General features: G+C 65.6%; 1 protein-coding gene across 1 annotated transcript in view; it reads right to left on the bottom strand.

The window, feature by feature from the left end:
- Positions 1-27,787, bottom strand: part of Camk2a (calcium/calmodulin dependent protein kinase II alpha) — a 47,538-nt gene that overhangs the window by 12,972 nt on the left and 6,779 nt on the right. Inside the window, 13 exon segments of the mRNA XM_048331385.1 lie at positions 3,815-3,857; positions 4,681-4,764; positions 5,031-5,051; positions 5,053-5,154; positions 5,630-5,691; positions 5,694-5,724; positions 5,798-5,889; positions 8,282-8,384; positions 10,161-10,233; positions 10,320-10,385; positions 12,444-12,498; positions 16,857-16,916; positions 19,640-19,734. Coding sequence (XP_048187342.1) covers positions 3,815-3,857; positions 4,681-4,764; positions 5,031-5,051; positions 5,053-5,154; positions 5,630-5,691; positions 5,694-5,724; positions 5,798-5,889; positions 8,282-8,384; positions 10,161-10,233; positions 10,320-10,385; positions 12,444-12,498; positions 16,857-16,916; positions 19,640-19,734 — 887 coding nt within the window.

Genomic DNA, 27,787 nt, shown 5'->3' with positions numbered 1-27,787 from the left:
ATCACAAGGAAAATCTTCAACGTTAGGACACATCCGCTGCCTCGTAACCTAAGGGGGTCGCCATCGTAGCGGGACCCAAACAGGGCGCACCGGGGCAGGAGGGGAGAACCACAGCGGGGCTGGTGGGGCTGGCGCTGGCTTTTAAAGCCCGGGTCTTAGAAATGGAGACGAGTCCCCACCTGGCCCCGAGGGAGAGCGGGACAGCAGAACACGGAGCGCAGGGGACCCAAGACCGGAGCCCCGTCAGTGCCCCCGCGGGCGAAGCCAGGCAGCCAGCAGCACCCCGGGGGCGAGGGCCCGTGAGGTGCCTGCCCCTCACTCCGCGCGCCCGGCCCAGCCCCGGGCCTGGCCAGGCACGCTCGCAGCCCAGCACCGAGCCGGGTCTCCCGAGGTGAGAACCTGCCGGGCGGGGGGGCCTGCAGAGAGTGGGGGCCGGGGCCCCAGAGGGCAGGGGGAGAAGAGCTGGAAGGAGGGGCCCGCGGGGCGTGGAGGAGAGCGGCTCAGGCGTCGGGGGCCGGCTCGGGGGACAGGCCCCGGGAGGGGCGCCGGGGTCCTCGGCACCGAGCCAGTGGGTGTTGGTGGGAAAAGAAGACCTGTGGATCCCAACGCCGCAGGGAATGGCTGCCCCCCTCCCGGGCCCGCGGTGCCGGGCGAGTGCACGCGGCGGGGCCTCCGCGGCCGCCCGCGCGTGCCTGGGCAGCGGCTCTCCGCGACCGTGCCCGGCCCTCCTTGCGCTCCGGCCCCGACGTGCACCCCTCTCTCCCTCCCACCCCCCCACACACGAGGCCTCTTTCCGATCGGCCCCATCCCTTGTGCTCGCTCCAACCCGAGCCACCCGCACTGCCCCCCTCCCTCCGGCTGGCCACCCCCTCCCCCCAGTCCGCTCTCACCAAGCCAAACCGGAGCCTTTCCAGAACACCACGAGAAAGGCCTGACCTGGAGAGCCAGTCCCTGTGGCTGAGCAGAGACCCTGCCGGCATAGGCCTGCCGGGCCCTCGGGGGCTTACCTTCACACCATCATTCTTCTTGTTCCCTCCACTCTTCCCTCCTGTGGAGGAGAGAAGTAGAGGGTTAGCAACACCAGGCAGGGCACCAGGGCCCACAAGGCCAGAAAGAGCAGCATCCACAAGTAGCCGGCGCGGAGCTTGAGGGTGGAGGACGGAGGAACAGAGCCGGCTCAGCCCCCGGGCGGGGGTGGGGAAACTTCCTCCTCCTGCCGCCGCTCCCGCTCGTCCTTTCCAGCAGACGGGGCCGCCCGTGGCCCACGGGGGGCCCTGGGGTCCCCAGGTCCCTGCGATCTCAAAGACAACTCTGTGGCTTCACGGGTGGAGGCCGTGTCCAGCCCGCCCTGAGATGGCAGGGCCGCTGCCTCCGCCTGGGGACTCCCTCTGGGTTGGAGTCACCGCGGGGCGGGCGGGCGGTGGCCAGCCGGAGGCCTGCTGCCCGGCTGGGGGCTGGACGCTCCCCCCCAGCTGCCCGCCCGCCCCGGCCTTCTCTAATTTTAGCCCCATGCTGCCTCAGGGTCATGTGTCAGCCCTGCCTACCCACTCTAGACAGCTGCAGCTGCATTTTGCTGGTGACAAGAAGCAGATGCCCGTCCCTGGGGCCACCCCGGTCCAGTGTCCAGCCCTGCCTCCTCCCAGAGGCCATCGCGGACGCGTGGGCCTCACAGGGGGCTGCGGTCTGCTCCTGGTGGCCAGCAGGAGAAGAGCAACAACAGCGCTCTCTCGCTCTCTCTCTCTCTCCCTCTCTCTCTCCCCCTCTCTCTCTCTGTCGTATCCCTTTCCTCACTTCCTGGCTGCACAGCCCTGGCAGCCAGGAAGTGACAGGAATGTCCAGCCTTGTCCTGTCCGGCGCCTAGCTTCTTCAGACCTGAAGCAAAGCCCCAAGCGAGGCAGGACTCCAGGAAGCGCTCGGCACAGCACGGAGCCTGCGTATACAGTTGGCACTGGGGCGTCGGGTCAGGGTCGTCGCCCCAGGGCCTCTGGGATGGTGTCATGGCCGGTCCTGCCTTCAAGCCCCCCGCGGGACACACCGAGCTACGGAAGGCTGCTCTCGAACAGCTGTTCCCGGCGGGCCTCGGGCGGAGCCAGGCGGGACGCTTCCCCGTGGACCTGGAGCAGCGTTTGTCCAGTGTGCCCAGATTCTGCTTTCTAAGAGATCACAGGAAAGCTAGGTTTCCTATGAAACCTCTTACAGTGGCAGACCTGAGACTCACTCCACCCAGGTGCCAGCGGCTCAGGCCTGCGATTCGGACGTCGCAGGAGGCTGGGACCTGAGGATCACAGTTCAAAGCCAGTCCCCGCAGGAAAGTCCGTATGATTCTGGTCTTCAATTCACCACCAAAAAGTCAGAAGTGGAGCTGTGGCTCAAGTGGTAGCGTACTCGTCTTCAACACAAAAGCTCAGGGATAGTGCCGGGGCCCTGAGTTCAAGCCCCAGGACCAGCATTTTCTTAATCCAATTTCTTGTCCTTTTTTGTTGTTGCTGTTTTGTTTTCATGCTGGGGTCCATACACGGCGTCAAAATATATAGCCATGGGCTGGGAATATGGCCTAGTGGCAAGAGTGCTTGACTTGTACACATGAAGCTCTGGGTTCGATTCCCCAGCACCACATATATGGAAAACGGCCAGAAGGGGCGCTGTGGCTCAGGTGGCAGAGTGCTAGCCTTGAGCGGGAAGAAGCCAGGGGCAGTGCTCAGGCCCTGAGTCCAAGGCCCAGGACTGGCAAAAAATTAAAAAAATATATATATATCCATAACTATTTAAGAGCTGTCAACTGCCACGGCTGTATGAAGCCCATTTAGAGATGGGTACAACCCGAAGGGCTTGCGCTGTCCCTGGACTGGCACGCTTCATAGTGCTGCCATCGATTTGGTTGCTGTTTTCTTTCTTTTTTTTGCCAGTCTTGAGGCTTGAACTCGGGGCCTGAGCCCGGTCCCTGGCTTCTTTTTGCTCACGGCTAGCACTCTGCCACTTTCAACACAACACAGCACCCCCCTTCTGTGGTGCTGAGAATCGAACCCAGGGCTTCATGCATACGAGGCCAGCTCTCTACCGCTAGGCCACGTTCCCAGCCCCTGTTGCGGTTCTCTTTGAAGACTCTGTCTGGGGTGGGAGGCCCAACTCTCCACAGACGGCAGGACCTTGTCCAGGGAGAGTCTCACGCCGAGCCGGGCTCCTTCCCTCCCGCTGGTCACGGGAGCGAGATGGCCCCTCGCGGGGAAGCCGGGCCCGTGCCCCGCTCGGAGCTGAGCTCTGGCCGTGTCCAACGCAGGCACGCATCCGTCCGGGGCGCCTTGGGCGAGCGGGGCCATCTCTGCGGTCTGCATCTGTTCTGCTGCCCTGTCACTGCCCCGGGCTCCCCTGGAGACACGCCTCGGGGGGTGCCAGCCTGGTACCGGCCCGTGTGCCACAAGGAACCACTCGCTAATCTCTTCCTCTTCTCTCTTGGGAGCCGCGTGGCCAGGTGACCGGGCACGCCCCGCCTTGCACCCCGGGCTCCGTCCCTCTAGTCCTCTGTCTCGGAGGTCACGGGAGGAGCCCGAGGGCCGCCGGGCACGGGGCCCCAGGGGTGCCCCCTCAGCCCGGTTCCACGTCCCTAGACGTTCTGGAAACCTCCCCCTCCAGCCGGCCCGGCCCGAGGAGCCCAGACTCTCCAGGCCGCTGACCTCGGCCCGCTCCTCCCTTGCTCTCTGGGCGCAGGTGTGCGCAGGGGTGGGGGGCCCCGGGCCGGGGGTCTCCCCGCTACCCGGCGGGACGGTGACCCGCGTGGACCAGCGCAGGGCAGGGTGGGCTCCGCCCCGCTACCTACCGGAGAAGTTCCTGGTGGCGAGCATGGTGGTGAGGATGGCGCCCTGCAACACAGAAGAGGAGGGAGGGCGGGAGGCGGCGTGAGGAGCACGCGGGGGAGGACGGGCAGGAGGGGCACGGGGACCAGGCCTCTGCCCCTCCCCGGCAGCCTGGACTCGCCCCCCCCCCCCCGCAGGAGCCGGCGGGGCCCCAGAGCTCCGGGACGGGGGCCCTGACATCGATGGGCCCCACCGTGCGGCTGAAGCGGCTGCCGAGGCCCCAGGCCCTGGACGCGGCTCCGGTCCCGCGGGCCACGAGTCCCACCGCGGGGCCGAGAGCCCCCCACTCCGAGACCAGCGCGCCCTCCGCGGCCCCGGGCCCAGACCCAGAGCGTTCGCCGGGGGCGGGGGACCCCTCTCTCGGCCAGGCTCTGGGGGGCACAGGCCTCCCGGCCCCCACACGCCGTGATCTGGACCTGGATCACGTCCGCCGCCGCCTGGATCCGGTCGTCTGTGATACTCAGAGTCCCTGAGCCCTAGCTCCGTGCCCGCCATGGCCTCCCCGGCCCGAGTCCCTGCGGGAAGCCCCGCGCTCCAAGTCTGGGTGAGGGGGGGTCCCCGAGAGCCAGGACTCCCACGCGTCCCCCGTATCCCTGCTGGGTGCGGGAACGGCCTGCCTGTGACAGGCGGGGCGCCCCTGGGCTCCCCGGTGACCGACGGAAGTGGCCCGGTCCCCGCGGCTTCGCCTCCCAGCCTGGGGGTGACGGGTGTGGGCGGGATCTCACCCGCGGCCTCCCGCCTCCGGGGCCCCCGCAGGACGGCTCAGGATGGGGCGCGTGTACCCCGGGGCGGGGGGGGGTCGGGGGGTGGAAGGGCAGGGCTCCCTTACCTTCAGCTTCCTCCTGGCGTTGAACTTCTTCAGGCAGTCCACGGTCTCCTGTCTGTGCATGCAGGAGGCCACGGTGGAGCGGTGCTGCGGGGGAGACGCGAGGCGGAGGGGGGGCCGCCCGGCGGGGGGGGGGGGGGCCGGTGGAGGTGCAGCCGGCGTCATGGGGAAGGTGAGGGGGGCTCGCGGTCCTGGGGTGACCCCCGTCCGCGCCACCCCTAGTTCTGATCCCAGCCCCGGGCCTGGCTCGTGTGGGTATCGCCACCGAGCACGGGGGGGGGGGGGTGGCGGGGGGGGGGGGGGCGGGGGCCGGGGGGCGTGCGGGCGGGCGGGCCTCGGGGCGGGGCGCTCACCGATATCCAGGGGTGCTTGAGGGGCCTCGGCGGCCGTGATGCGCTTGGAGGGGTTGATGGTCAGCATCTTGTTGATGAGGTCCTTGGCCTCGGGCGTCACCGTGTCCCACTCGGGGGAGGGGAACTGGAAGGGCAGAGGGGCCAGGTTTGCCCAGCCTGCGCCGGGCCACCCCTGCGATCCCCCGGCCCCTGACTGGCAGGGGAGCAGGCAGGGGTCCTCTGCCCGGCCACGCCGGCGACCGCCACCGGGGCCCGGGCTCCCGAGAACATGGCCGACGCCGTCACCCGCCCCGTCCGCCGCCCCGTCTGACGGCGGGGGTGTCATCACAGGTCGGGCTCCGGGGTGAAACGTAAGGAGCCCGGTAGAGCGTTCGGAAGAGCGGCACGGAATTGCTATTTGTATGTGGGGGGGGGGGGACCCCCGGCCAGTCCTCCTTCCTTACCCTGCACCAGGGCTGCCTCTGCCGTCTACGGCCCCCGCGGGAGAAATCCCAGCACGGTGAGCCCCGAGCCCCTCGGCTCCCCGCCCCAGAGCGCGAGGGAGGCGAGGGGGGCGGAGGGCGGGGAGGGGGGCGGAGGGCGGGGAGGGGGGCACTCACATCATAGGCCCCGGCTTTGATCTGCTGGTACAGGCGGTGCTGGTCCTCGTCCCAGAAAGGGGATAGCCAACCAGCAGGATGTACAGGATGACCCCCTGCGGGGGCGGAGGCCACGCTCAGCCCGGGGCCGGGGGGCGCAGGGGCCCCAGCCCGGCCGCCGCCCCCCACGCACTCACCGCAGGCCCACAGGTCCACGGGCTTCCCGTACGGGTCCTTCCTCAGCACTTCCGGGGAGAGGTACCCCGGAGTCCCCGCGAACCCTGCTCCCCCAGACACACACACAGGCAGACACACACACAGAGGTGCACGTGAGTAACCTGCAGCCAGAGCAGCCGGGAGAGGGGCGAGGGGCGCCCTGGAGCGGAACACGGCCCCCCGAAGTCCCCGCCGCCCCCGACCCGCCCCGCCGTCGGCCCCACGGGAGGGAGGACGGGATCACCGGGCTCCGCACACACCGCCCTCCCAGCCGCCGCTGCCCCCCCCCGCCCCCCCACCCCCACCCCCCCACCCCCCGCGAGGCGCAGCTCCTGGCCGCCTCCGGGCTGAGCGCGGAGCCCTGCGCCCGCCTCGCTGCTGGGTGGGGGCTGCCCGGGGACGGCCGCGGGCGTGGTCTCCATGCTGATGGTGCCCCGAGTCCTCCCCACCCCGGGGGGGGGGTCGGGCTCTTTACCCTTCCAGGCCTCAGTTTCCTCCCCTGTCATCTAATCCCCCGGGATGGAGAGGGTTTGTGGGGATGAAGGACACACAAAGCACACGCGCGAGCCGCGGAGGCCTGGCGCCCGGTGAGCGTGCACGGGGGGGGGGGGGGCTGGCTGCGCCCTCTCCACGCCCGTCCTCAGCCCTCAGCCCTGACGCCCTCTCCACGCCCGTCCTCAGCCCCCGCGCCCTCTCCACGCCCGTCCTCAGCCCCCGCGCCCCTCTCCACGCCCATCCTCAGCCCCCGCGCCCTCCCCACGCCCGTCCTCAGCCCCCGCGCCCTCTCCACGCCCGTCCTCAGCCCCCGCGCCCTCCCCACGCCCGTCCTCAGCCCCCGCGCCCTCTCCACGCCCGTCCTCAGCCCCCGCGCCCTCTCCACGCCCGTCCTCAGCCCTCAGCCCCCCCCCGCCCTCTCCACGCCCGTCCTCAGCCCTCAGCCCCCGGGCCCTCTCCACGCCCGTCCTCAGCCCTCAGCCCTGACACCCTCTCCACGCCCGTCCTCAGCCCTCAGCCCCCGCGCCCTCCCCACGCCCGTCCTCAGCCCCCGCAACCTCTCCACGCCCGTCCTCAGCCCCCGCGCCCTCTCCACGCCCGTCCTCAGCCCTCAGCCCCCGGGCCCTCTCCACGCCCGTCCTCAGCCCTCAGCCCTGACACCCTCTCCACGCCCGTCCTCAGCCCTCAGCCCCCGCGCCCTCTCCACGCCCCTCCTGAGTCCTCAGCCCCCGCGCCCTCTCCACGCCCGTCCTCAGCCCTCAGCCCTGACGCCTCTCCACGCCCGTCCTCAGCCCTCAGCCCTGGCGCCCTCTCCACGCCCGTCCTCAGCCCTCAGCCCCCGTGCCCTCTCCACGCCCGTCCTCAGCCCTCAGCCCTGACACCCTCTCCACGCCCGTCCTCAGCCCTCAGCCCCGCGCCCTCTCCACGCCCATCCTCAGCCCTCAGCCCCCCCCGCCCCTCTCCACGCCCGTCCTCAGTCCGCAGCCCCCCACACCCTGACGCCCTCTCCACGCCCGTCCTCAGCCCCGGCGCCCTCTCCACGCCCGTCTCAGCCCTCAGCCCTGACGCCCTCTCCACGCCATCCTCAGCCCTGACGCCCTCTCCACGCCCGTCCTCAGCCCCTCAGCCCCCGCGACCTCTCCACACCCGTCCTCAGCCCTCAGCCCCCACGCCCTCTCCACGCCCGTCCTCAGCCCTCAGCCCTGACGCCCTCTCCACGCCCGTCCTCAGCCCTCAGCCCCTGCGCCCTCTCCACACCCGTCCTCAGCCCTCAGCCCATGCGCCCTCTCCACGCCCGTCCTCAGCCCTCAGCCCTGACGCCCTCTCCACGCCCGTCCTCAGTCCTCAGCCCCCGCGCCCTCTCCACGCCCGTCCTCAGCCCCCGCGCCCCTCCCCACGCCCGTCCTCAGCCCCCGCAACCCTCTCCACGCCCGTCCTCAGCCCCCGCGCCCTGGCGCCCTCTCCACGCCCGTTCTCAGCCCTCAGCCCTGACGCCCTCTCCACGCCCGTTCTCAGCCCTCAGCCCTGACGCCCTCTCCACGCCCATCCTCAGCCCTCAGCCGCGCCTGGGGATCCCGGGGTTGCTGCTCCCCCCGCCGAGGCGAGAGGACGCCCCGAGTCACCCCGTCCCGCGTGGCCGCGTCGGGCTGTGAGCCTGGAGCTCAGCTCCCATCACGAGCCGACACCTGCCGAGAAAGCACCGCCCGCCGGCACACAGCCCGGGTTCAAACCCCACGACCCCCACCACGGGGGAACGGGTGAGAGAGGCCCCACAGAGCCCCCCGCGCGCTCCGCTCTACCGGAAACCCCGGGCGTGGGTCCCGGGCGCGGGCCCGGCCCTTCCTCCTCCACGCTCCCCTGCTATTCAGCCTGCCCTGCGCCCTGGCGAGCCGGGACCTGGACCTCGGCGAGGGGACGGCCTCCGCGGACGCCTCCGCCGCCCCGCAGCCCCGCGGCACTCACCGAACCAAGCCTGCTGCTCCCCCTCCACCTCTATGGCCAGGCCGAAGTCCGCCAGCTTCACGGCGGCCCCCTTGAGCTTGGAGGCCAGCAGCAGATTCTCCGGCTTCACCGGGAGAAGGGAGGATCGGGGAGGAGGGAGAGCGGGGAGGAGGGAGAGGCCACGGTCAGGAGGCTCTGCTTCTCAGCCCGGGGCTAGGAAGAGCGGCTGGACAGCCGGCGCCTCCGCCTCCTGCACACCCCCACCCCCCACCCCCCCACCCCCCGACCACAGAACCCTGCACTTCCGCCCCAGGACGGGGATTCCCGACGGCAAGACTTCTTTGCTTGTAACCGTCCTCCACCAGCCAGCCCAGGACCGGGCCCAGGGGCGGAGGGGAGGCAGGGGAGTGACGGCCACTGTGACAGGAAAGAAGCAGCGCACACAGCTGGCCTCGGCCTGTGTGACACCTGGCCGCCTCAGGAGCCCTTGCTCCAACCGCAGGGCCTTTGCACTTCCTATTTCCCTGTCCAAATTTCCTTTCGTCTAGCTCCACCCTTCTGAGGGGATCCCGCAGAGACGTTCACTCTACCCAGAGAAGGGGCTCTCGGCCACATCCGTCTTAGCTAAGTATTTGTCACACGGTAAAGATAAGGAAACTGAGGCTCAGGTGAGTGACTTGACCACGGTCACTCGGCTGCTGGGTGGCCATGAAAATCAAGGCAAAGACAAACTCCTTTATCCCTCCTGGCTGAGACCGTGGGGGCCCAGGGACCACGGCTGATGGGGGGGTTGCCCTGAGCCCGGCTCCCCGGCCCCGCAAGCGGCGGCTGCCTTCCACCGGCTCGGTCCCTTGGATCCCCGCTTCCCACCGGTCTCCCCTGAACTCAGAACAAGGGGGACGCGGAGGGTCTCCTCCACACTCCCCGGTCTCCCCTGGAACTCAGAACAAGGGGGACGCGGAGGGTCTCCTCCACAGTCCTGTCCTGGCACTGTCACACTTAACGCTGACCCACAGGCCAAGTCACGGCCCCCCCACCTTCCCACTCCCCAAAGCTAGCCCAGGCCCAAACAAGCCCAGCTTGGCCGCCGGCTTCCCGGAGGCCTCCTCCGCCCTCTGGAGACCCCGGCCCCACGCACGCAGCCCGGGGCTCCGCAGCTTCCTGCCCTGATTTGCTGACTGTGGCACTAATTAGTGTACCCAGAATGGCCTAAATCCAGGCCCTCCTCCCACTCCTCCTCCTCCTCCTCCTCTTCTCACTCTGTGTGTGTGCGCACCTCGTGTATGTGTGTGTATAAGGACTGTGGTACAACTGGAACAGTCTCTGTGGACCCTTATCCCCCCCCCCCCGGAGGAAGTGACTGGAGGGGGCCCCGAGGTCACAGGACTCTGTCCACCCGAGAGCCCGGAACCGGAGCCACAGCGGAAGCCGGGCGCTGGGGCTCACGCCCGGAACCTTGCTGGTCAGGAGGCTGAGGTCTGAGGATGGCGGACCAAAGCCAGTCCACGCAGGAAAATCCATGAGACTCTTGTGTCTAATGAATCACCCCAAAAAAAGCCACACGTGGAGCTGTGGCTCGAAGTGGCAGAGCCCTGGTCTTGAGAGAAAGAGCTCAGGGATGGCGCCCGGGCCACGCGTTCAAGCCCTGGGACCGGGTCGACCACAGAGACCGGCAGCAGCTCCGTGACCCGGGTGCTGGGCGCTCACTGAGGTCCCGATTCCTCTGGCAACCCGCCACAGGGAAGCCGGGGAGGTCGAGAAACTCGGGAAGGGGGGCTGGCTGGGGCCTCGTGGCCGGCCCATGGCCTGCCTGGACTCAGATCCAGCCGCCCTCCCTCCCCACCCTGGGTGCTGTGGGCGCCGGGAGGGCGCGGGGGGCGGGGCGGGGCGGGCCGCTCACCTTCAGGTCCCGGTGCACCACCCCCATCTGGTGGCAATGGAGCACGGCCTCCAGGATCTGCTGGATACAGTGACTGGGGAGAGAGGACTGGCGCAGTGAGGGCGCGGCGGGCAGAGACGCCCCGCGCCCACGGCCCGCCGCCGGCCCCCCGGCTCTCACCTGGCATCCGCCTCGCTGTAGTACTCCCGAGCCACGATGTCTTCAAACAGCTCCCCGCCCGTGACCCTGCGGGGGAGACCCCAGTCACCTTCCCACGCGGCTCCAGGAGACACTCCCTGTCTGCCTCCAGCACACCCTTCCTCCCATCAACCACCACGCCACGGGGCCTCCACCAACCACCACGCCACGGGGCCTCACCAACCACCACGCCACGGGGCCTCACCAACCACCACGCCACGGGGCCTCCACCAACCACCACGCCACGGGGCCTCCACCAACCACCACACCATGGCCCTCCACCAACCACCACACCACGGGGCCTCCACCAACCACCACGCCACGGGGCCTCCACCAATGACCACGCCATGGGGCCTCACCAACCACCACGCCACGGGGCCTCCACCAATGACCACACCACGGGGCCGCCACCAACCACCACGCCACGGGGCCTCCACCAATGACCACGCCACGGGGCCTCACCAACCACCACGCCACGGGGCCTCCACCAACCACCACGCCACGGGGCCTCCACCAATGACCACGCCATGGGGCCTCACCAACCACCACGCCACGGGGCCTCCACCAATGACCACACCACGGGGCCGCCACCAACCACCATGCCACGGGGCCTCCACCAACCACCACACCACGGGGCCTCCACCAACCACCACGCCACGGGGCCTCCACCAACCACCACACCACGGGGCCTCCACCAATGACCATGCCACGGGGCCTCCACCAACCACCACGCCACGGGGCCTCCACCAACCACCACGCCACGGGGCCTCCACCAATGACCACGCCACAGGGCCTCACCAACCACCACACCATGGCCCTCCACCAACCACCACACCATGGCCCTCCACCAACCACCACACCATGGCCCTCCACCAATGACCACACCACAGGGCCTCCACCAATGACCACACCACAGGGCCTGCACCAACAACCACACCACAGGGCCTGCACCAACAACCACGCTACAGGGCCTCCACCAATGACCACGCCATGGGGCCTCCACCAACCACCACACCATGGCCCTCCACCAATGACCACACCACAGGCCCTCCACCAATGACCACACCACAGGCCTCCACCAACCACCACGCCACGGAGCCTCTACCAATGACCACACCATGGCCCTCCACCAACCACCACGCCACAGCCCCTCCACTAACCACCACACCACAAGGGCCTGGCTGGCTTAGAACACAGGACTGGGTTTACTGAGCTCCTGGAGACCCAAGGACCTAGTTTTTCACTTTTCTATTTGCTCTACAGCTTAGCTTAATATCTCTGTCTGTCTGTTTGTCTCTCTCCCTCTCTCTCTCTCACACACACACACACTATGTAGCCCAGACTGTACTTAAATGCTTGATCCTCCTGCCTCAGCCTTCCAAATGCTGAGATTATACACATGCACCACGACAGCCATTTATAGTCTTCCTTCCTTCCTTCCTTCCTGTCTTCCTCTTTCCTCTCTCTCTCTCTCTCTCTCTCTTCTCCCCCCACCCCGCTCTTCCACGCTGAGGTTTGAACTCAGGCCCTTGAGCTGTCTAGGCTGGCTCTCTGCCCTCGGCTCATGTCTCCTGCCCCGCTTTGCGGGGTGATTTTGGAGAGGACGTCCTGAGGACTTGCAGAGCAGCTCTGGGTCTCAGGAAATGGAGAAGGAAGTGGGAGGTTTCCTGCGCTGCCCCGGGCCCCGCGGGCGTGGCTCCCCCGCCCTCCCCTCCCTCCCTCCCTCCCTCCCCCGTGGCGACCGCACAGCCAAGCTGCTCTACAGCCAGCGGCGTCTCTGATCTCCACCCCCCGCCCAGGCCCCCGGCTCATCAGGTCCCCCCCCCCGCGTTAACAAATCCCCTTCCAAAAGGCAGCCGTAGATGGCCACGACGCGTGGCCGGCGGCATCGCTGGCCACAAATAGCACCGAACCCCAAATGAAACCGCCACGCGAGCGAGCGGCGCTTGGGGTTCTGATCCGCCACCGCTGCCGGCACGCTCCGGTGCGAGACAGCCACGCTGGAGGGGCTGGGTAGAAGAAGGGGTGCGGCCCGCCCCGAGGACGCCCCTCAGGCCCGGCAAGGCCACCCCTGCCCAGGCACCCCGCGCCCCGGCAGAGACTCACAGGTCGAAGATCAGGTAATGGTGGCCCTCCTCCGAGATGCTGTCGTGGAGCCGCACTGTGGGGGGCAAGGCAGCCGGTTACGCCCTTCACGCCCGGACGGGCTGGTCGCCACCCCCCCCCCCCGCCCTCCCGCCCTCCGGGGCCGCCGAGCACCCACGCGGCACAGCACCCTGTGCAGGGGACCCCGGGACAGATGCAGATGACACCCCGAGCCCTCGGGCACCGCAGAATGAGGCCCAGACTAAAGCCCAAAGACCTCTGTCCTGTGGGAGTCCGGCCCGCTCCCCTCTCCCGTCCCCAGCGCCCCTGTCGTGTTGGAGTCCGGCCCTCCCCCTCTCCCTTCCCCCGCGCCCCTGTGTGGGAGTCCGGCCCTCCCCCTCTCCCGTCCCCCGCGCCCCTGTCCTGTGGGAGTCCGGCCCTCTCCCCTCTCCCGTCCCCAGCGCCCCTGTCGTGTTGGAGTCCGGCCCGCTCCCCTCTCCCGTCCCCAGCGCCCCTGTCGTGTTGGAGTCCGGCCCTCCCCCTCTCCCTTCCCCCGCGCCCCTGTGTGGGAGTCCGGCCCTCCCCCTCTCCCGTCCCCCGCGCCCCTGTCCTGTGGGAGTCCGGCCCTCTCCCCCTCCCGTCCCCAGCGCCCCTGTCGTCCAGTGTCCCTGTGTGGGAGTCCGGCCCTCTCCCCCTCCCGTCCCCCGCGCCCCTGTCGGGCGGGCTGGAGTCTTGGAAACGGCCCGTGGCTCTAAGTCTGCCGTGCACTGGCCGGCGGTGTGCGGGTGAACACGTCGCTAGGCCTCCCTGAGCCTCTTCCCGTGCCGGCACTCAAGAACGACACGCTGAAGATTACAGGTGCTGTGGTACGAGGGTGGCTGTGGGTGCCCGTCCAGTGCCGGCCTTCGCTGACACCCCTGCTCTGCTCCTGCTCGGAACGGCATCTGAGTTCTGGGGGCTGGGGTACACTGTCCCCTCTGAACGCCTCACTTACCAGCTACAGAAACCCCCAGGAACCCAGAGCTCCCCAAAGCAGCGGAGCTCTTTCTTTCTTTCTTTCTTTCTTTCTTTCTTTCTTTCTTTCTTTCTTTCTTTTGTCCAGTCCTGGGCCTTGAACTCAGGGCCTGAGCACTGTCCCTGGCTTCTTCCCGCTCAAGGCTAGTAGCACTCTGCCCCTTGAGCCACAGCACCCCTTCTGGCCGTTTTCTGTATATGTGGTGCTGGGGAATCGAACCCAGGGCCTCATGGATACAAGGCAGGCTCTCTTGCCACTGGGCCCCATCCTCAGCCCCAGCAGCGGAGCTGTTTAACAGACGGGCGGGACCCTGGGCTCCGGCCTGCCCGCACGGGGCCAGCTGGAAGCAGAGGCGCGCCCTTGCCTCAGCCACATCCTGACCGCGTGCAGGAGCAGGCGGGCTGGGGCGGCCTCGCCCCCCTCCTGAGAGAAGCCAGGAGGCCCCGCATCCCCGCAGCTTACACGGCCCCGCTCGGACCCGTCTCCGAGGGATGCGCCCAGGGGGAAAGCGAGGCACAGCGGCTTCGCTCCTTCCGAAAGGGACGCGTTTTGTGAAGCGTCTGCGTGGCACCGGCCCGGGAGAAGCGAGAGGCAGACATCGGGGGGCCTCGGGGGAGAAAGAAGGAGGGGAAGAGTCGCTTTCGCGGTGAGCCCCAGGGCCACTGGGCTTCGGTCACGGGCCGCGGCCGACTCAGCACCTAGCTCCTTGCCAGGCGCTGGTGGCTCAGGCCCAAGGATCATGGTTCGAAGCCAGCCTGGGGAGGGAAAGTCTGTGAGACTCTCAGTTCCAATTAAACACCAAAAGACGGCAAGTGGAGTTGCGACTCAAGGCGGCAACGCATTGGCCCTGAGCGAAAGAGCTCGGAGACAGCACCCAGGCCCCGAGTTCAACCAAACCGGCACACCAAAGAAACCCTGAGCCCCTCGATGCCTATAGCTCTCATAATTGCGACAAACCAAAACAACGACAGGGGCCCCCTGGGGACAAGAGCCAGAGGGTGACAGGGACAAGCGGGGAGCGGCTGGCGCCCGCCTGTGACTCCCCCTGCCCCGGAGACTGAGACGTGAGGACCGCGCCGATCAAAGCCGGCCCGAGCGAGCAAAGCCCCCCGAGAGTCTCATCTCCAACTCGCTCCCCAGAGGCCAGAAGTGTCGGCCTCGGAGTTTGCCTCAGCTGGTGGAGAGCTGGCCAATGAGCAAAAGTGTTAGGTACTGAGTTCAAGTCCCAGTCTCGAACCCAAACACAGCCGGAAGGGGAGATGTGCTTCAAGCGGTACAACAGGCCTTGAGTGGGAAAAAAACCTAGTGAGGGTGTGCGGCTCTGAGTTCAAGCCCCAGGACCAGCACAAAGAAACACAACCCAACAGAGAACGCTCTAAACCATCAAGCCGTTCTCCCTCTAACTCAGAGTGGAGGCTCAAACCCAGGGTGACCTCGGCAAGCACCCCACTACTGAGCTATATCCCCAGCCCCTAGAGTTTTCTGGCAAGATCTCAGTTTTTTGTTTCTTGTCCATAATGGGGCTTGAACCTGGGGCCTAGGCACCGTCCCTGAGCGTCTGTGCTCGAGGCTAGCGCTCTACCACCTTGAGCCACAGCGCCACGTCTGGCCTTTTCTCTGTATGTGGTGCTGAGGAATCGAACCCAGGGCTTCGTGCATGCTTGGCAAGCGCTCTGCCACGATAGCCCCACCAGGTGTGCCTTTTGAAGAGGAGACCTTGCCCCCGGCACCCCGTCCTCCTCCCTTCTGGGCGGCCATGAGGTGAGCATTTTACTCTACTACTCTGGCTCACCACAGCTTAAACCTAATAGAACTGGCCCCCCGGGGGCCGAAACATCTGGAACCGTGCGCCAAAGAGATCCTTCCTCCCTGAAATTTCCCTCAGCAATAAAAACTGACAGAGGTGCTGGGCACTCGCGCTCACACCTGTAACCCTATCTACTCTGGAAGACGAGGGCTGAGGACCATACCTGAGACGTTTAGATCCCATTAACCAGCAAAAGGTGGAGCGTGGCGGTGTGACTCAACGGTCAAGTGCCAGCCGTGAGCCCAAAAGCCGAGCACGTGAGGCCGTGAGCTGAAGCCCTACCGCTTACTGGCAAAAACAACAACCACAAACAACCACAAAACCCTGGCAGGTGCTTTAAATGCATAAAGCAAAATCTTACGAGTGCATATGGTAGAATCACACCTTAATACCGATATTTTACTTTTTTAAAAAGCAAACGTACTGTCAAGTGAGCACTTCTGTACCATTCATACTTCACTCTCCCTCCAGGCATCTAGTTTCATTTCTTAGCACCTTTCCAAGGGAAGGGCGGACTTCATTGTTTTACATGCACTTGGGTATTGACTGAACCCTGGCGCCTGGCTTCGGTTACCCCGTCCCCCCCCCCCCCCCCGGCTGCTTCTGCCTTATGCACACGGTACGCGTGGGAAGCGAACGTCCACCCGAGCCGGCGAGAGCAGCAGGAGTCAAGGGCTACAGACAGTAGCTCCCCCCCCCCCGCACCCCGTCCTGTACCAGGCGTAGTGTGTGTGTGTGTGTGTGTGTGTGTGTGTGTGTGTCCACTGGCTTCAGCGGTCACTGGACTTTCAAGGATTTTGTCACAGAAGAAGCCAAGCATGGTGGGGCGTGCCTGTAATCCCGGCCCTCAGACGCTGAGCCTTAAATAAAAACAAAGCAAAACAGAAAGTCCTAAGACAAACCAATCCGAATCGGGTGTGGTGGTCCCTGCCTGTAACACCAGTTCTCGGGAAGGTGGGGCGAGCTGGCGAGTTTGAGGCGAGCCTGGGGACAAAGTGTCCCTCTCCCTGCCCCCGGGGGCAGAGGAAACAAGTCTGTAGCCTCGTTTTTATTTATACATCTGAAGCCATGAATGTCAGAAATTCTTGTCGTCTTTTCTTCTTTCTTTTGGTGCCAGTGCCGGGGCAGGTTTATACCGGTCTCCATTTATGCCTATTTCTGTTGTGCATCTAAAACTTGCGAGTGGTGGGGAGCAGCGTGTCAAGGTCACGGCCGGCCAAAGTCACGGCCAGCCTCGGTGTGAGCTGCGACCTGTGCCCTCCAGAGCCCATCGCTTCTCCTCCTAGCAAGGCTGAGCGGGGGAAGGAGAGAGGGGTGCACATGGAGGAGCAGCACTGCCCGGAGATGGCCCACACGCGTGTACACACACGCACGCACACACTCGTGTGTCACAGCTGAGCCTCGGAGCCTTGGGGTTCAGTCAGCGGTCACTCACGTCCCACACCCAGGGGGTGCCGGGGGCCCAGGTGGGGTGCGGGCCAGGGGCGGGGGCTGCGCCCCACTTCCTCGGTCCCCCTCAGCCGAGGAGGGGCCCCTAGGCGTCCGTGGCAGGCAGGAGCGAGCCTGGGCCGCCTCCATCCCCACGGAGAGAGAGCGGCGCCCTGGGGCTCACCGATGTTGGGGTGCTTCAGCAGGCGGCAGATGCGGGCCTCGCGCTCCAGCTTCTGGTGATCTGAAAGGTGAGGCAAAGGCCAGGTGAGGTCCTCCCCTCCCTCCCCCGCCCCCCCCACCCCCAGCACTCTCCCCCCCCCCCAGCCTCCACAGCCGGAAGAGGGCGTCGTGGAGCTGGCCTGGCACCCGATCCTTCCCGTCTCCGCTTCCCCGGTCGCTGGGCTCTCCCGGGAAGGCCCGGGCCTCGGGCTCCGGCTGCTTCTCTCAGTCTCCTTCCTCCCCTGACTGTCTTTATAGTGGCCTGTTAGCACTGCGGCTGGAAACTACCCCGTCTCCTGTTATTTCAAGAAAGCAGGCTGAGAGCAAGGCCTTGCCTGAATACCCTCCCCAGGGCATAGAGCTGCACGCAGCGTGCCCGGGTCCCCCACAAACAAGCGGCAGAGAAGGGCGCCCGTCTAGGTTGGCAGCACTGTTCCACATTGCCTCCGGTGGTAGGAATCAATCAACTCCGGAGTCACACCGTGGTAGAAGGCCACAGGGGAGCAGGACTCCGGACCCCTGCCTTAGCTTTGCCCTTAATGCCCAGAATTCTCTCTCAAGAGGCTCCTACCCAGCGCCGGGGGCTCACGCCTGTCATCCTAGCTCCTCAGGGGGCTGACATTTGAGGAGCGTGGTTCAGAGCCAGCCCAGGCAGAAATGTCCATGAGACGCTGGTCTTCAGCTCACTACAGGAGCTCCAGACGTGCCGCCTCGGCTCAAGGGGTAGAGAGCCAGCCTTGAGTGGAAAAGGCTAAGGGACAGCATCTAGGCCCTGAGTTCAAGTCCCAGTACTAGTGCACGTGCACACGCACGCACACGCACACGGTCCTCTCCCCACGCTGGTGGCTGGGTCAACTCAGCGCGTGGCGGCCAGGTGGAGAGACAGTCCACAGGAAGATCCCCGCAGCCAGAGGTCCCACCGGGGCCGGCAGAGGACACGCGGCCTAGGGTTCGGCTGGGCTCTGCCCACGGGAGACTGGGCTCCCCCACGCAGCTGGACACGGGGCTCTGGCGAAGGGCGATGAGCCCACGGGGAGGAGCCCTTCTCTGCAGAGCGTGGGCCGGGCACCCTCCTTCCTCCCGGGGGCCCGAAGGAAGCTGCAGTGCAGCCGGGGGCGCTCCCGCCAGGTCTTCAGCCCCGTGTGGTTGCCAGGCTGGTCGCTAGGGAGCCTGGGGGCCACCCCCCTGCTTCCCAGTGGAGCCTAGGGCCCGAGGAGGTCCCAGTCCCCCCTCCCCCAGCCACCTCCGCGTGCCCGCGTCCCAGCGGGCTGCGCGAGGGAAGGGCCGCGGGCCTGTCCGGAGCCGGTCCCCAAGTCTCTTCCCCCCCACTGCCCTGTGACAGCTGTGCAGCCTCAGCGCAGCCTCGCCCACCCCCCCCGTCCCCCCCGTGCCCCCCCAGGGCAGCTGGGGGGGGGCTGGGCAGACGCCCCGGTGGGCGCAGCCGCCTGCGAGCCCTGAAACCCCCAAGGCTGGGGAGTGACAAACAAGACACCTGCTAGGCCAGGCGGCCCCTCCTCTCGCTCACGCCAGCCCTCGGCCGACACCCCGCCCAACAGACGCCCGCCGCTCAGCCAGCCCCCAGCGCGGCTCGCTACGGGGACTCGGGAAAATAATCTCCAACCTGAGCCGCTCCGGAGGCTGAGATCTGAGACGGATCAAAGACAGCCCTGGACAAAAAGTCCCCAGACATCTCCAGTCGCCCAGGAGTGAAGGCGTGACTCAAGGGGGGAAGGACAGGGGGTTTTGGGGCGGGGAAAGCCAAGGGAGAGCACAAGGTCCTGAGGTTAAGCCCCAGTGGTAGGACAAGAAGAGACCCACGACGCAGACCTGGGATGTTCCCGTCTGCAGTGAAGCCTACTCGTTGGCGGTTTTAACGATCTCCCGGGGGTGGGGCTGTGTCCAGGTCACATCTATGGTTCTGGGGCTCTGGTTCCTGAAGCGTTCCGCAAATGAGAACTAGAGACGTATCACTTCCAAACCCAGGGCAGCGCCCACCCCACCCACTTAGAGGTGGGTTTTGGGGGGGATTTTTTGGCCAGTCCTGAGCCTTGAACCCAGGGCCTGAGCACTGTCCCTGGCTTCTTTTTGCTCAAGGCTAGCACTCTACCACTTGAGCCACGGCGCCCCTTCTGGCTGTTTTCTATATATGTGGTGCTGGGGAATCGAACCCAGGGCCTCATGGATACGAGGCGAGCTCTCTTGCCACTAGGCCATATCCCCAGCCCCCACCCCATCCACTTAGAGACCCACGAGTGCCCTGGTAGCAGGGACCAGAGGCACCGGGAGTTCATGGCTGTGCCCAGTACCTGGCCTGGGGGCTGGCCTGGGTGCTGACCGAGAGCACCCCGCGTGGTGGTGAGACCCCCCCCCCCATCTTCCTGGAGCTTCCAGTCAAGGGGCCACGGAGCCAGGTCAGGGTTTAATAACCAGGAACCGAGTCAACAAACTGGATAAGGCTGAGCGAGAGGACACCCGTGAGGGGAATTAACAGGAGAGAGGGAAACGGGTGGAGACCCCCTCAGACAGAGAGCCGGTGTCAGGGCTGAGCCGAGCCCCGAAGCCGGAAGGCCAGCCTGGGAATGAGCCGGGTCAGGGCCTTCGGCAGAGGCACCGCAGAGCGGGAGCGAGAGGAAGGAGGTGCAGAGGATGCGGAAGGCGTCCGCCGGGACGCACGGCCCAGAGGGCCTCCCGGGCCTGTCCCCCCACGGCCGAGATTCCCCACGGGAGGGACGGGCCCGCACCCACCTCTGGCCGAGAGCTTCTTGGTGTTGATGATCTTGGCAGCATACTCCTGGCCAGCCAGCACCTTCACGCACCTGCGCACGACGGAGAAGGCTCCCCTGGGAAGACAAGGAGGCCCGGCGGTGAGGGGCCTGAGCGCCGCGCTCCCCGGTGACCCCAGCGCTCCCGCGGCAGCACCACGCACGCCGGGGAAGCAGCTCCAGGGCCCCCCTGCGGCCGTGCACGCCCACGGAGGCGGCGGCGGTGGCCACGTCGAGGATAGAGCGAGCCAGAGAGACCCGAGAGGGACCCCAAAAAACCTAGTCTCACCCAAGACAAGCCCTGCAGAGTCACCAAAAGTAAGATTCAGCCGGGCGCCGCCGGCTCAGGCCTGGGATCCTCGCTACTCAGGAGGCTGAGATCTGAGGATCGAGGTTGGAAGCCAGCCGGGACTTCAAAGAGCCCCCGAGACTCTCATCTCCAATCGACCACCAGAAAATCGGAAACAGCACTGTGGCTCGAAGTGGTAGCGTGCTATCCCTGAGCGACAAAGCTCTGAGACAGCACCCAGGCCCTGAGTTCAAGCCCCACGACGGACCAAAAAAAAAAAAAAAGGAAAAAGTTAGACTCATCAAATTGTGAAGCATTAAAACCCTATAGCGTCAGAGCTGCAGGATATAATAAGTCTCTGAAAATCTGTAGTCTTTAATTCTTTGAGTAGGTAGCCTGCTGTTTCTGTCATTGTTGTTGTAAACGCCAATCCTAACGCTTGAACTTGGGGCCTGGGCACTGCCCCTTGGTTTTGTTTTTCCAGGCAGGTGCTCTACCACTTGGAGCCACCTGCATTTGTACTGGTTGATTGGGGATAGAGTCTCACAGACTTCCCTGCCCGGGCTGACGTTGAACCGAGATCCTCAGATGTCAGCCTCGTGAGCTGCTGGGATGTCGGTGTGAAGCCCAGAGCCCGGCTGTAAGCAGGCAAGACACTGATGTGTTCCAAGTGCAAAGGGCGTGGAAACAGCCCCTCCCGCCCCTGCGCCCACTCTCTTGGCGCCTCTCCCTCTCCGGGGGAGCCCTGGGCTTGGGCCTGGGGCTCTCTGTGCCGCGCTCTCACACACGTGAGCAGCCAGAGGAGGGGACTCTGGGCAGGTTTCCCACAGGCCAGGGTTTATTCCCATCCTCTGGGCGTGTCACTGAAATGCCCATTCTCCTTTTCCGCGCCGGAGTCAGGCCCCAGACTCTGCGCCGGTGAAGCTCTGCGGGGCGATCCAGGTCACCCAGCAAGTGACAGGCAGAGCCACTGTCCCCCACAGGTACTTGCACTCCCGGCTTTCGACTCCCACTCCCTGCCGGGATGGGGCCACGTTCCTGATAAGGCCTCACCCCAACATGGCTTCCAAGTCCCATCTCCCCGTGCTGGGCGATGGGCAGGTCCGAGCCACACAGACGAGGCCAACTGAGGCAGAGGAAGCCACAGGCCGGCCCAGACCCCTGCTCTGCACACCCTGGGGGGAGGGGGGGCTACTACCACTAGCTGCACATCAGGGTACCAGGAAGTAAGCCGCTGGAGACCCCAGGAAAAGGATGAGGAAGAAAGAGAATGGCAGAATACATACACAAGCCAATGGCCTCACACAGCAGTAGTTCGGGCTCTCTGTGGGGCAAGAAATCCTGCCCGTTCTTCGCCAGCAGTGAAGTAGAGACCCCAGCACTTGGGTGAGACACGGGGGCCCTGCCACAGGCCTCCTGCTCGGTGATCGCCAGTAACTTGTGTAAGGAAAACTCACTTTCCTTTAAACACCCCGACCGCGCTTCTGGCCACTGTACAGGCGCTGCTTCTTTCGTACCACCTGGTTCTGCTGCATGAGTTAGGACAACTCCGCTACCCTAACGGCCTGGAGTCAGCACAGAGCCCCAGGCTAAGGGCTCTGTCCCACAGGGCTGGCCCCTTGCGGCAGACGCCAGTCGCAGGAAGTGGCTCCCCAAGCTACCCGCCCCCCTTCTGCTCAGCGTAGCCCGCGACTGAGGATCCCCACAACCCCTTCTCGGGTCTGTGCATGGTCTGCGGTGTCTCGCAGACCTCACGAGGACACATGCTCCGCACAAAAATGAACAGGATGGAGGAGCGAGGTGAACCGCTGGATGAAGAAGCCCAGAGGGCCAGCCTGGGGCACCCCGAGCTCGGAAGCTCCGTCCTGTGGAGCTCACCCCCTCCTGGACCACGCGAGCCCCGGTGTGGAGGCTCCATCGCACAGACACAATCCAGGGTTCGCTCGATCCCCGATGCCCTTCCTGGAGGACGGACGGGGGATGGGGAAAACGGGTTCCATGCCGCGTGTGTGCGCGCACACGTACCCACACACGCGCCTGTGCAGGCCTGTCTGTTCTGGGCTTGAACTCAGAGTCTGGGCGTCATCCCTTATCATTTTTGTGCAAGGCTGACACTCTGACATTTGACTCCCCGACTCCACTTTGCAGCTGCGGGGTAGATGACTGGAGGTAAGCGTCTCCCAGGCTTTCTTGCCCGGCTGGCTTTGAACCGTGCTCCTCAGATCTCAGCCTCCTGAGCAGCCAGGATGCCAGGCGTGCGCTCCAGCTCTCGGCTCAGCGCCTCGCTTCCAATCACGGCTCCGGCTCCACCTTTCCGGTGGCCAGCCCTACCCAGGCTCCCTCGACGAGGCACCTCGCAGAATGAACAACGCTCCCGACATCCAGAAAGCTCCGGAAGAGCTCAGCGCCGAGAACTGGGGTCAAAGATCAGACACGAGAAGAGAAGGTGCTCCCGTTGCCCTCGCCTAGGAAACCGCAAGGGTTTCGGGAAGTCTGTACAAGAAGCAGACGCCAAGATGAGATGTGTATATTTGCGTCCTATCAGTTTCACCATCCGGGTCCAGATGGGGCCCCCTCATTCTTCTTTGTCTCTCTCACTCTGCCAGTGAGTTCTGGGGGCCAGCACCTCCCTTTCCTCTCTCTACTGGTGCCCAAGTATGGCTTTCAGGAAGAGAAGATGGATTCAAGCAGCCCGGAGAGAAACAGAAAACGAGACAAGAGAGGTTTTCAGCCAGGGGTGTCAGGAGCAGCCATCTGGGGACAAAGGGGACAACTCTCTCTCTAAGGCAGGCGGGTGCACCCAAAGGCCGTCGTGCCATCTTTCTCGGGAGCAAACGTTTCGAGGAGCGGTGCCCGGGAAGCGTCCGTCCCCAGCGCCCCGGAGAGGGGTGGGCGGGGAAGGGGGAGGCGGCGGGCGGCAGAGGGCCGGTCCGGCCCGGCCCGCCCACCCGCACCTAGCCTAGGCGAGGTCCAGAACGGGAACTCGGTGCGTGGGCAGGAAGACGCGGGAGGAAGATGACTAGAATTTTTCCATTAGAAAACAAAACAACAAACAAACCTCCTACCGGGATGTGGAAGAGCTGAAATCCCGGCAGACGTCCTCGGCTGTGCTTACAGACGAGCCCCGACAGAAAGCTAAGGAGCCCATCTCTAGAACAAGCTAGACACGGTGGCGTGCGTCTGCCATCTCGGATATCTGGGAGGTGGAGGCGGCAGGTTGGAGGCTAGTGAAGCAAACTTAGCTGAAGACCCTTGTGAAAAGGAAACGAAAGGCAGAAGAACTGGGGCCCGCTCAGGTGGTAGAGAACACAGGCCCCTCGCTGAACCCAAACAAAACCAACAGCAAGAACGGCTTTCTTCGAGATGAGGGCCTCCATCTGACCGGCGCTCCTCGAGCCCGCGGCTACGCAACGGCCTGAGGACCTCACGCGTACATTCGAAGGCTCCAGACCCACCGACTCAGGACCCCTGAGTTCGGGCCCTGCAAACAAACGCCCTCGCGAAGGGACTCTGTCCCGCCCAGCTCGAGGTCCCCCGTCCGCCCTCGGGGAAGTCCTGTCACGAAGCCCACCTCCCGGAATCCGTGCGGGAAATGGGACGGGGACGCCACGGAGCTGCGGACTGGGAGGCTCCGAGCACCGTTCCCTGCCAGCCGGAGGCCGCTCAGCAGAGGCCCCCTGGACGGAGCCCACGGCCGCGGGCTGCAGCCTGGGGCCCTAGGACGGGCTGCAGCGCCTTCCTCGCACGCACAGGAAGGGCCGCGGCTCCTGACGGCGGGCCCAGGCCGCCCCCGGGAGAGGACAGGCACGGGCGGGCTTCTCCTGACACCTCGGCCGCTCGACCCCCTTGCCCGGGGCTGGAAGACGCGGCCTCGGCGGGCGGGAACGGCCCGGTGAGGGTGCGGAGAGCAGGCGGGCCCTGAGCCTCCTCATCTGCCCCAGAGGCAGCAGAGTCCTCAGGAGCCCGAGTTCTGCGGCCACGGAGGCCTGGGCTCCGTCTTCCTTGCACTGAACGACCGTGGGACTCTGAACTTGGCACTTGACCTCTCTACTTCCCCCCGTCACAGAGGACGGCACCCAGCCCTCACTCGATGGCGGACCCGGCACGCACAGAGCGGAAGGCACCGCGGGAGGTGCGGGAGCCGGGGAGGCCAGGACAGAGCCCGGGCCAGGGAGCCTCGCCATTTCACCTGGAACCTCGAGTCTCCATCCTCAAGGCAGAAGGCCCGGTGCCTGCCTTTGAGGGGGGGGGCCCGGGGGACAGGGCAAAGGGGGGGTCACGGAGCACACACGTAGTTCTGTATTCTTGTCCAGCGTGAGCAAGCCCCTGGCAAGCAGGGCAGTCAGTAGACGGCGGGCGGGGGGGGAGGGAGAAGGGCCAGGAGATGGGAGAGCGGAAGGAAGGGCGCAAGGCGGGCCCTGCCCTGGGGACCGCGGGGGAGGCCACGTCCAGGGGCGGTGAAGTGCTCCCGGGTTCTTGGAGAGAGGGGAATGTCCTGAGCAGAAGGAGAAAGGGCCAGGGTGGTGCTCCCGGGTGCTGAGGAGCAAGGGAGATGGGGTGGGGAGGGGAGGGGAGGGGAGGGGTGGGTGGTGCTGGGGGGGGATGGGGAGGGCAGGGGTGCAGGGGAAGGGCCCAGCGTGCGTGGGAGCAGGGGCGCCTGGCGCGGGTGCTCATTAGCACCTGGGCGTGGACCTGGGGTGTGTGACTCAGCCAGGCTGCCCGCCCACCCTGGATGGGACACAGGGAGGTAGAGGTGGGGATGGAGACTGGCAGGCACTCAGGGGCGGAACACAGGAGCCCTCCACGGTGAATGTGGCTGTCGGGACAGCACCAAAGCCCCGAGACAGGGGCCCCGAAGACCCACGTCCTGAACTGGGCGCGAATGGCGCGTGCGTGGAATCCCGGCTACTCGGGAGGCTCGAGTCTGGGGCTCGTGATACGCAGCCAGCCCCAGGCGGCAAAGTCCACGGGACGCGCATCTCCAAGTAACCACCAAAAAGCTGAAAAGGGAGCTGTGGTTTAAGTGGTAGTATGCCAGCCTTGAGCAAAGAAGCTAAGGGATTGCACCCAGACCCTGAGGTCCATCCCTGATACAGGAGGAGGAGGAGGAGGAGGAGGAGGAGGAGGAGGAGGAGGAGGAGGAGGAGGAGGAGGAGGAGGAGGAGGAGGAGGAGGGGGAGGAGGAGGAGGAGGAGGAGAGAGGAGGAGGAGGAGGAGGAGGAGGAGGGGGAGGAGGAGGAGGAGGAGGAGAGACCTCACCCAGTTTGGCCACCAGCTGGCTTATCCTTCTATCCTTCTGGGCCTCAGTGTCCCCACTTGGAGGACGGCGGTGAGGGTCCCTAGCCCAGCCTCCTCCTGGACCGTGCGTGCGAGGTCCTTTGGACTCTGGGTCTCCCCATCCGGGGTGTGAGGCGGCTGGGGTGGGGCTCCAGAGCCGCATGCCGGGGGCCCTGTGCTCTGGGTGTCCAGCATGGCTGCCACTGGCCACGTAGGCCCACTGTGCCCTTGACATCTGGCCGGTGAGTGGGGCCGCAGGTCACGGCTTTGATCTCATTTCCTGCGGGTGGCTGTGTGTGGCCGCTGGCCACCGTGTGGGAGAACGCAGTTCTGAGCGGGGAGGACCGGCCCAGCCAGAGTTCAGATCGCGGTTCAGCCACCTCCCCCGGTAAAGCATGGACGGTCAGAGCCCTCCACCCTGTGCCGTTGCTTCAGGGATCCAGTGAGATAATAAGGTAGGCGATGAGCTTAGTGGAGTCCCTGGAGTACAGTAACTGCTGGAGACACAGTGCCTTGTACGGGCATCATTATGTTCAAGGCGCTGAGAGCAGCTAGCCTCATCAGAAACACAATGGACCTGGCTTGCCAAGCTCAGGGCGGGAGGGAGGAGGCAGATGGGGACCACAGTGGGAAGGGGAAAGGGCTGCTCCCTGCCCCCTGCACGTGCGAGCCCGTGGGGGCCCCCCCCAGCACCCCAGACAATGAGGGGCAGAGCCGAAGCCATCCGCTGTGCGGCTGAGGGGTGTGGGAACGCGCTAATGGGCTGCGAAGAGCAGGGCTCGCACCGGAAACGGCTTGCTGTCCGTCTGCGGGACTCAGAGGACCCAGAGTTCCTGTTTGGCTCGGCTACCCGCTGGTTTATGCTGCTGGGCCTCAGTTTCCCCCATGGGAAGAGGAGGCCAGGAGCCCCGGTCCTACTTTCTCCTGGGTCATTTGTGAGTGGGCCCCGCAAGCCCCCATGGGTCACCACCGACTCCGCTCGGGAGACCTGTGCACCTTCCCTGGGCGCTGAGGACGTGCGTGGGTCTCTGGGCGTCGTCGCCCCGGTGGCCTCGGGGGGACGGCCCTGCACGCCGGCTTGTCCCCGCTCCTCACGGTCTTCAGGGGCTTCTCCAAACAGCCCAGCAGCCTGGCTGCTTCCTCCCTCCCTCCCTACTCGCTGCCAAACTTCCAGAACAAATGTCCGACATCCGCCGCCTCCTCTTCCCACCTCCCACACTCCACGAGCCCACCACAATCTGGCTGCCACCCCCCCGGGCTCCATGGAAGAATCCGTGTGCCAGCCTCGCCCACCCGAGGCCACGCTTCTCCTCCCCCGGGGCCCTGGCGGTCAACCCCCACGGCCTCCTCGGCCTTGTCCTCGCCGGGTCGGGAAGCCCTGGGCCCCCCAGCCCCCACCTCTGAGAGTCCTCGCTCCTGGTAACCCGCCCCTCCCTCGTGCCCCCCCCCGACTCCTCCTGTTCTCCCTCTCACCGCTTCCTCCTTCGTTCCCAGCCTCGGGGGCCGTTAGCTGACCCCTCTGGTGGGAGATGCTGGGCATTGGCGAACCCACTCAGAAATCGACCAAAATGAGCCCGGTGCCGGTGGCTGACGCCCATAATCCTAGCTACTGGGGAGGGTCGTGATTCAAAGGCAGCCTGGGCAGGAAGGACCGCGAGACGAGATCTTATCTCCTGTTAACTAGCAAGTGGCTCCAGGGGTAGAACACGAGTCTTGAACCACCACGACAACAAAAGAAGCTCAAGGACGGTGCCCGAGCCCTGGGTTTTGAGCCCCAGGAGGGGCAGAAATACAGATGTGATCTTTGTGCCTGTGCATTGTTCTGAACCAAGGATGTATACTGTTGACCAACCTCACAAAGGAGTCTGTGGCTGCCAAAGGGTTAAAGCCACGGGCCCTGCCACTGGATTGACATCTATCCATCGGCTGCACCCGTCCCTTGAGCCGGCTACGCCTCCTCTCGCTGGGTGCACAGGACAGGCTTCTCCTCTTGAAACCTCTCTGCGAAAACACCTGCAGCATCCTCCCTCTCTGGGGTGCTAGCACAAGGTCTCTGGTCCCGAGCAGGCAGACCTGCTGCCTGTCAGGATTGTCAACATGTGGTCACATGTGGATCTCAATAATCCATGACCCCCGAGAGCTGACCTCACCACCCCGGAGTTACCCAGACCCCGCCAAGTTAGAACTTCTGGAGGAAGGGGAAGAGCCAGGGTGCGCACAAAGCAGCGTTCCCTGCTGAGTTCCATCCAAACTGCCTTGACTACTTGTATCTTTCTGTGGCAATCTACCCCTCGGGTTACCATGGAGACGTATCCCTCGGGTTGCCATGGAGATCTACCCCTCAGGTTACGACGGAGAAGCTGGGGTCCAAGACCTGGAGCCTGGGATTCCCCACCCAGAGCCCATTCCTTTCCTGCTACCCCACACTCTGGGATCAGGGGGGCCCTGACGTGGACCCACAAGTCGGCTTCAGGGGAGGGAGGTCTTTGGGGAGCAGACAGCATTCCGAGTGTTGGAGGAAACGTGTGTGCTGGCAGAAAGAACGGCGTCCGCCTGCGCGTGAAC

The sequence above is a fragment of the Perognathus longimembris genome, chromosome 22, assembly GCF_023159225.1.
Source record: "Perognathus longimembris pacificus isolate PPM17 chromosome 22, ASM2315922v1, whole genome shotgun sequence".
NCBI classification, from domain to species: Eukaryota; Metazoa; Chordata; class Mammalia; order Rodentia; family Heteromyidae; genus Perognathus; species Perognathus longimembris.
This window is presented reverse-complemented; position numbering and strand designations above follow the sequence as displayed.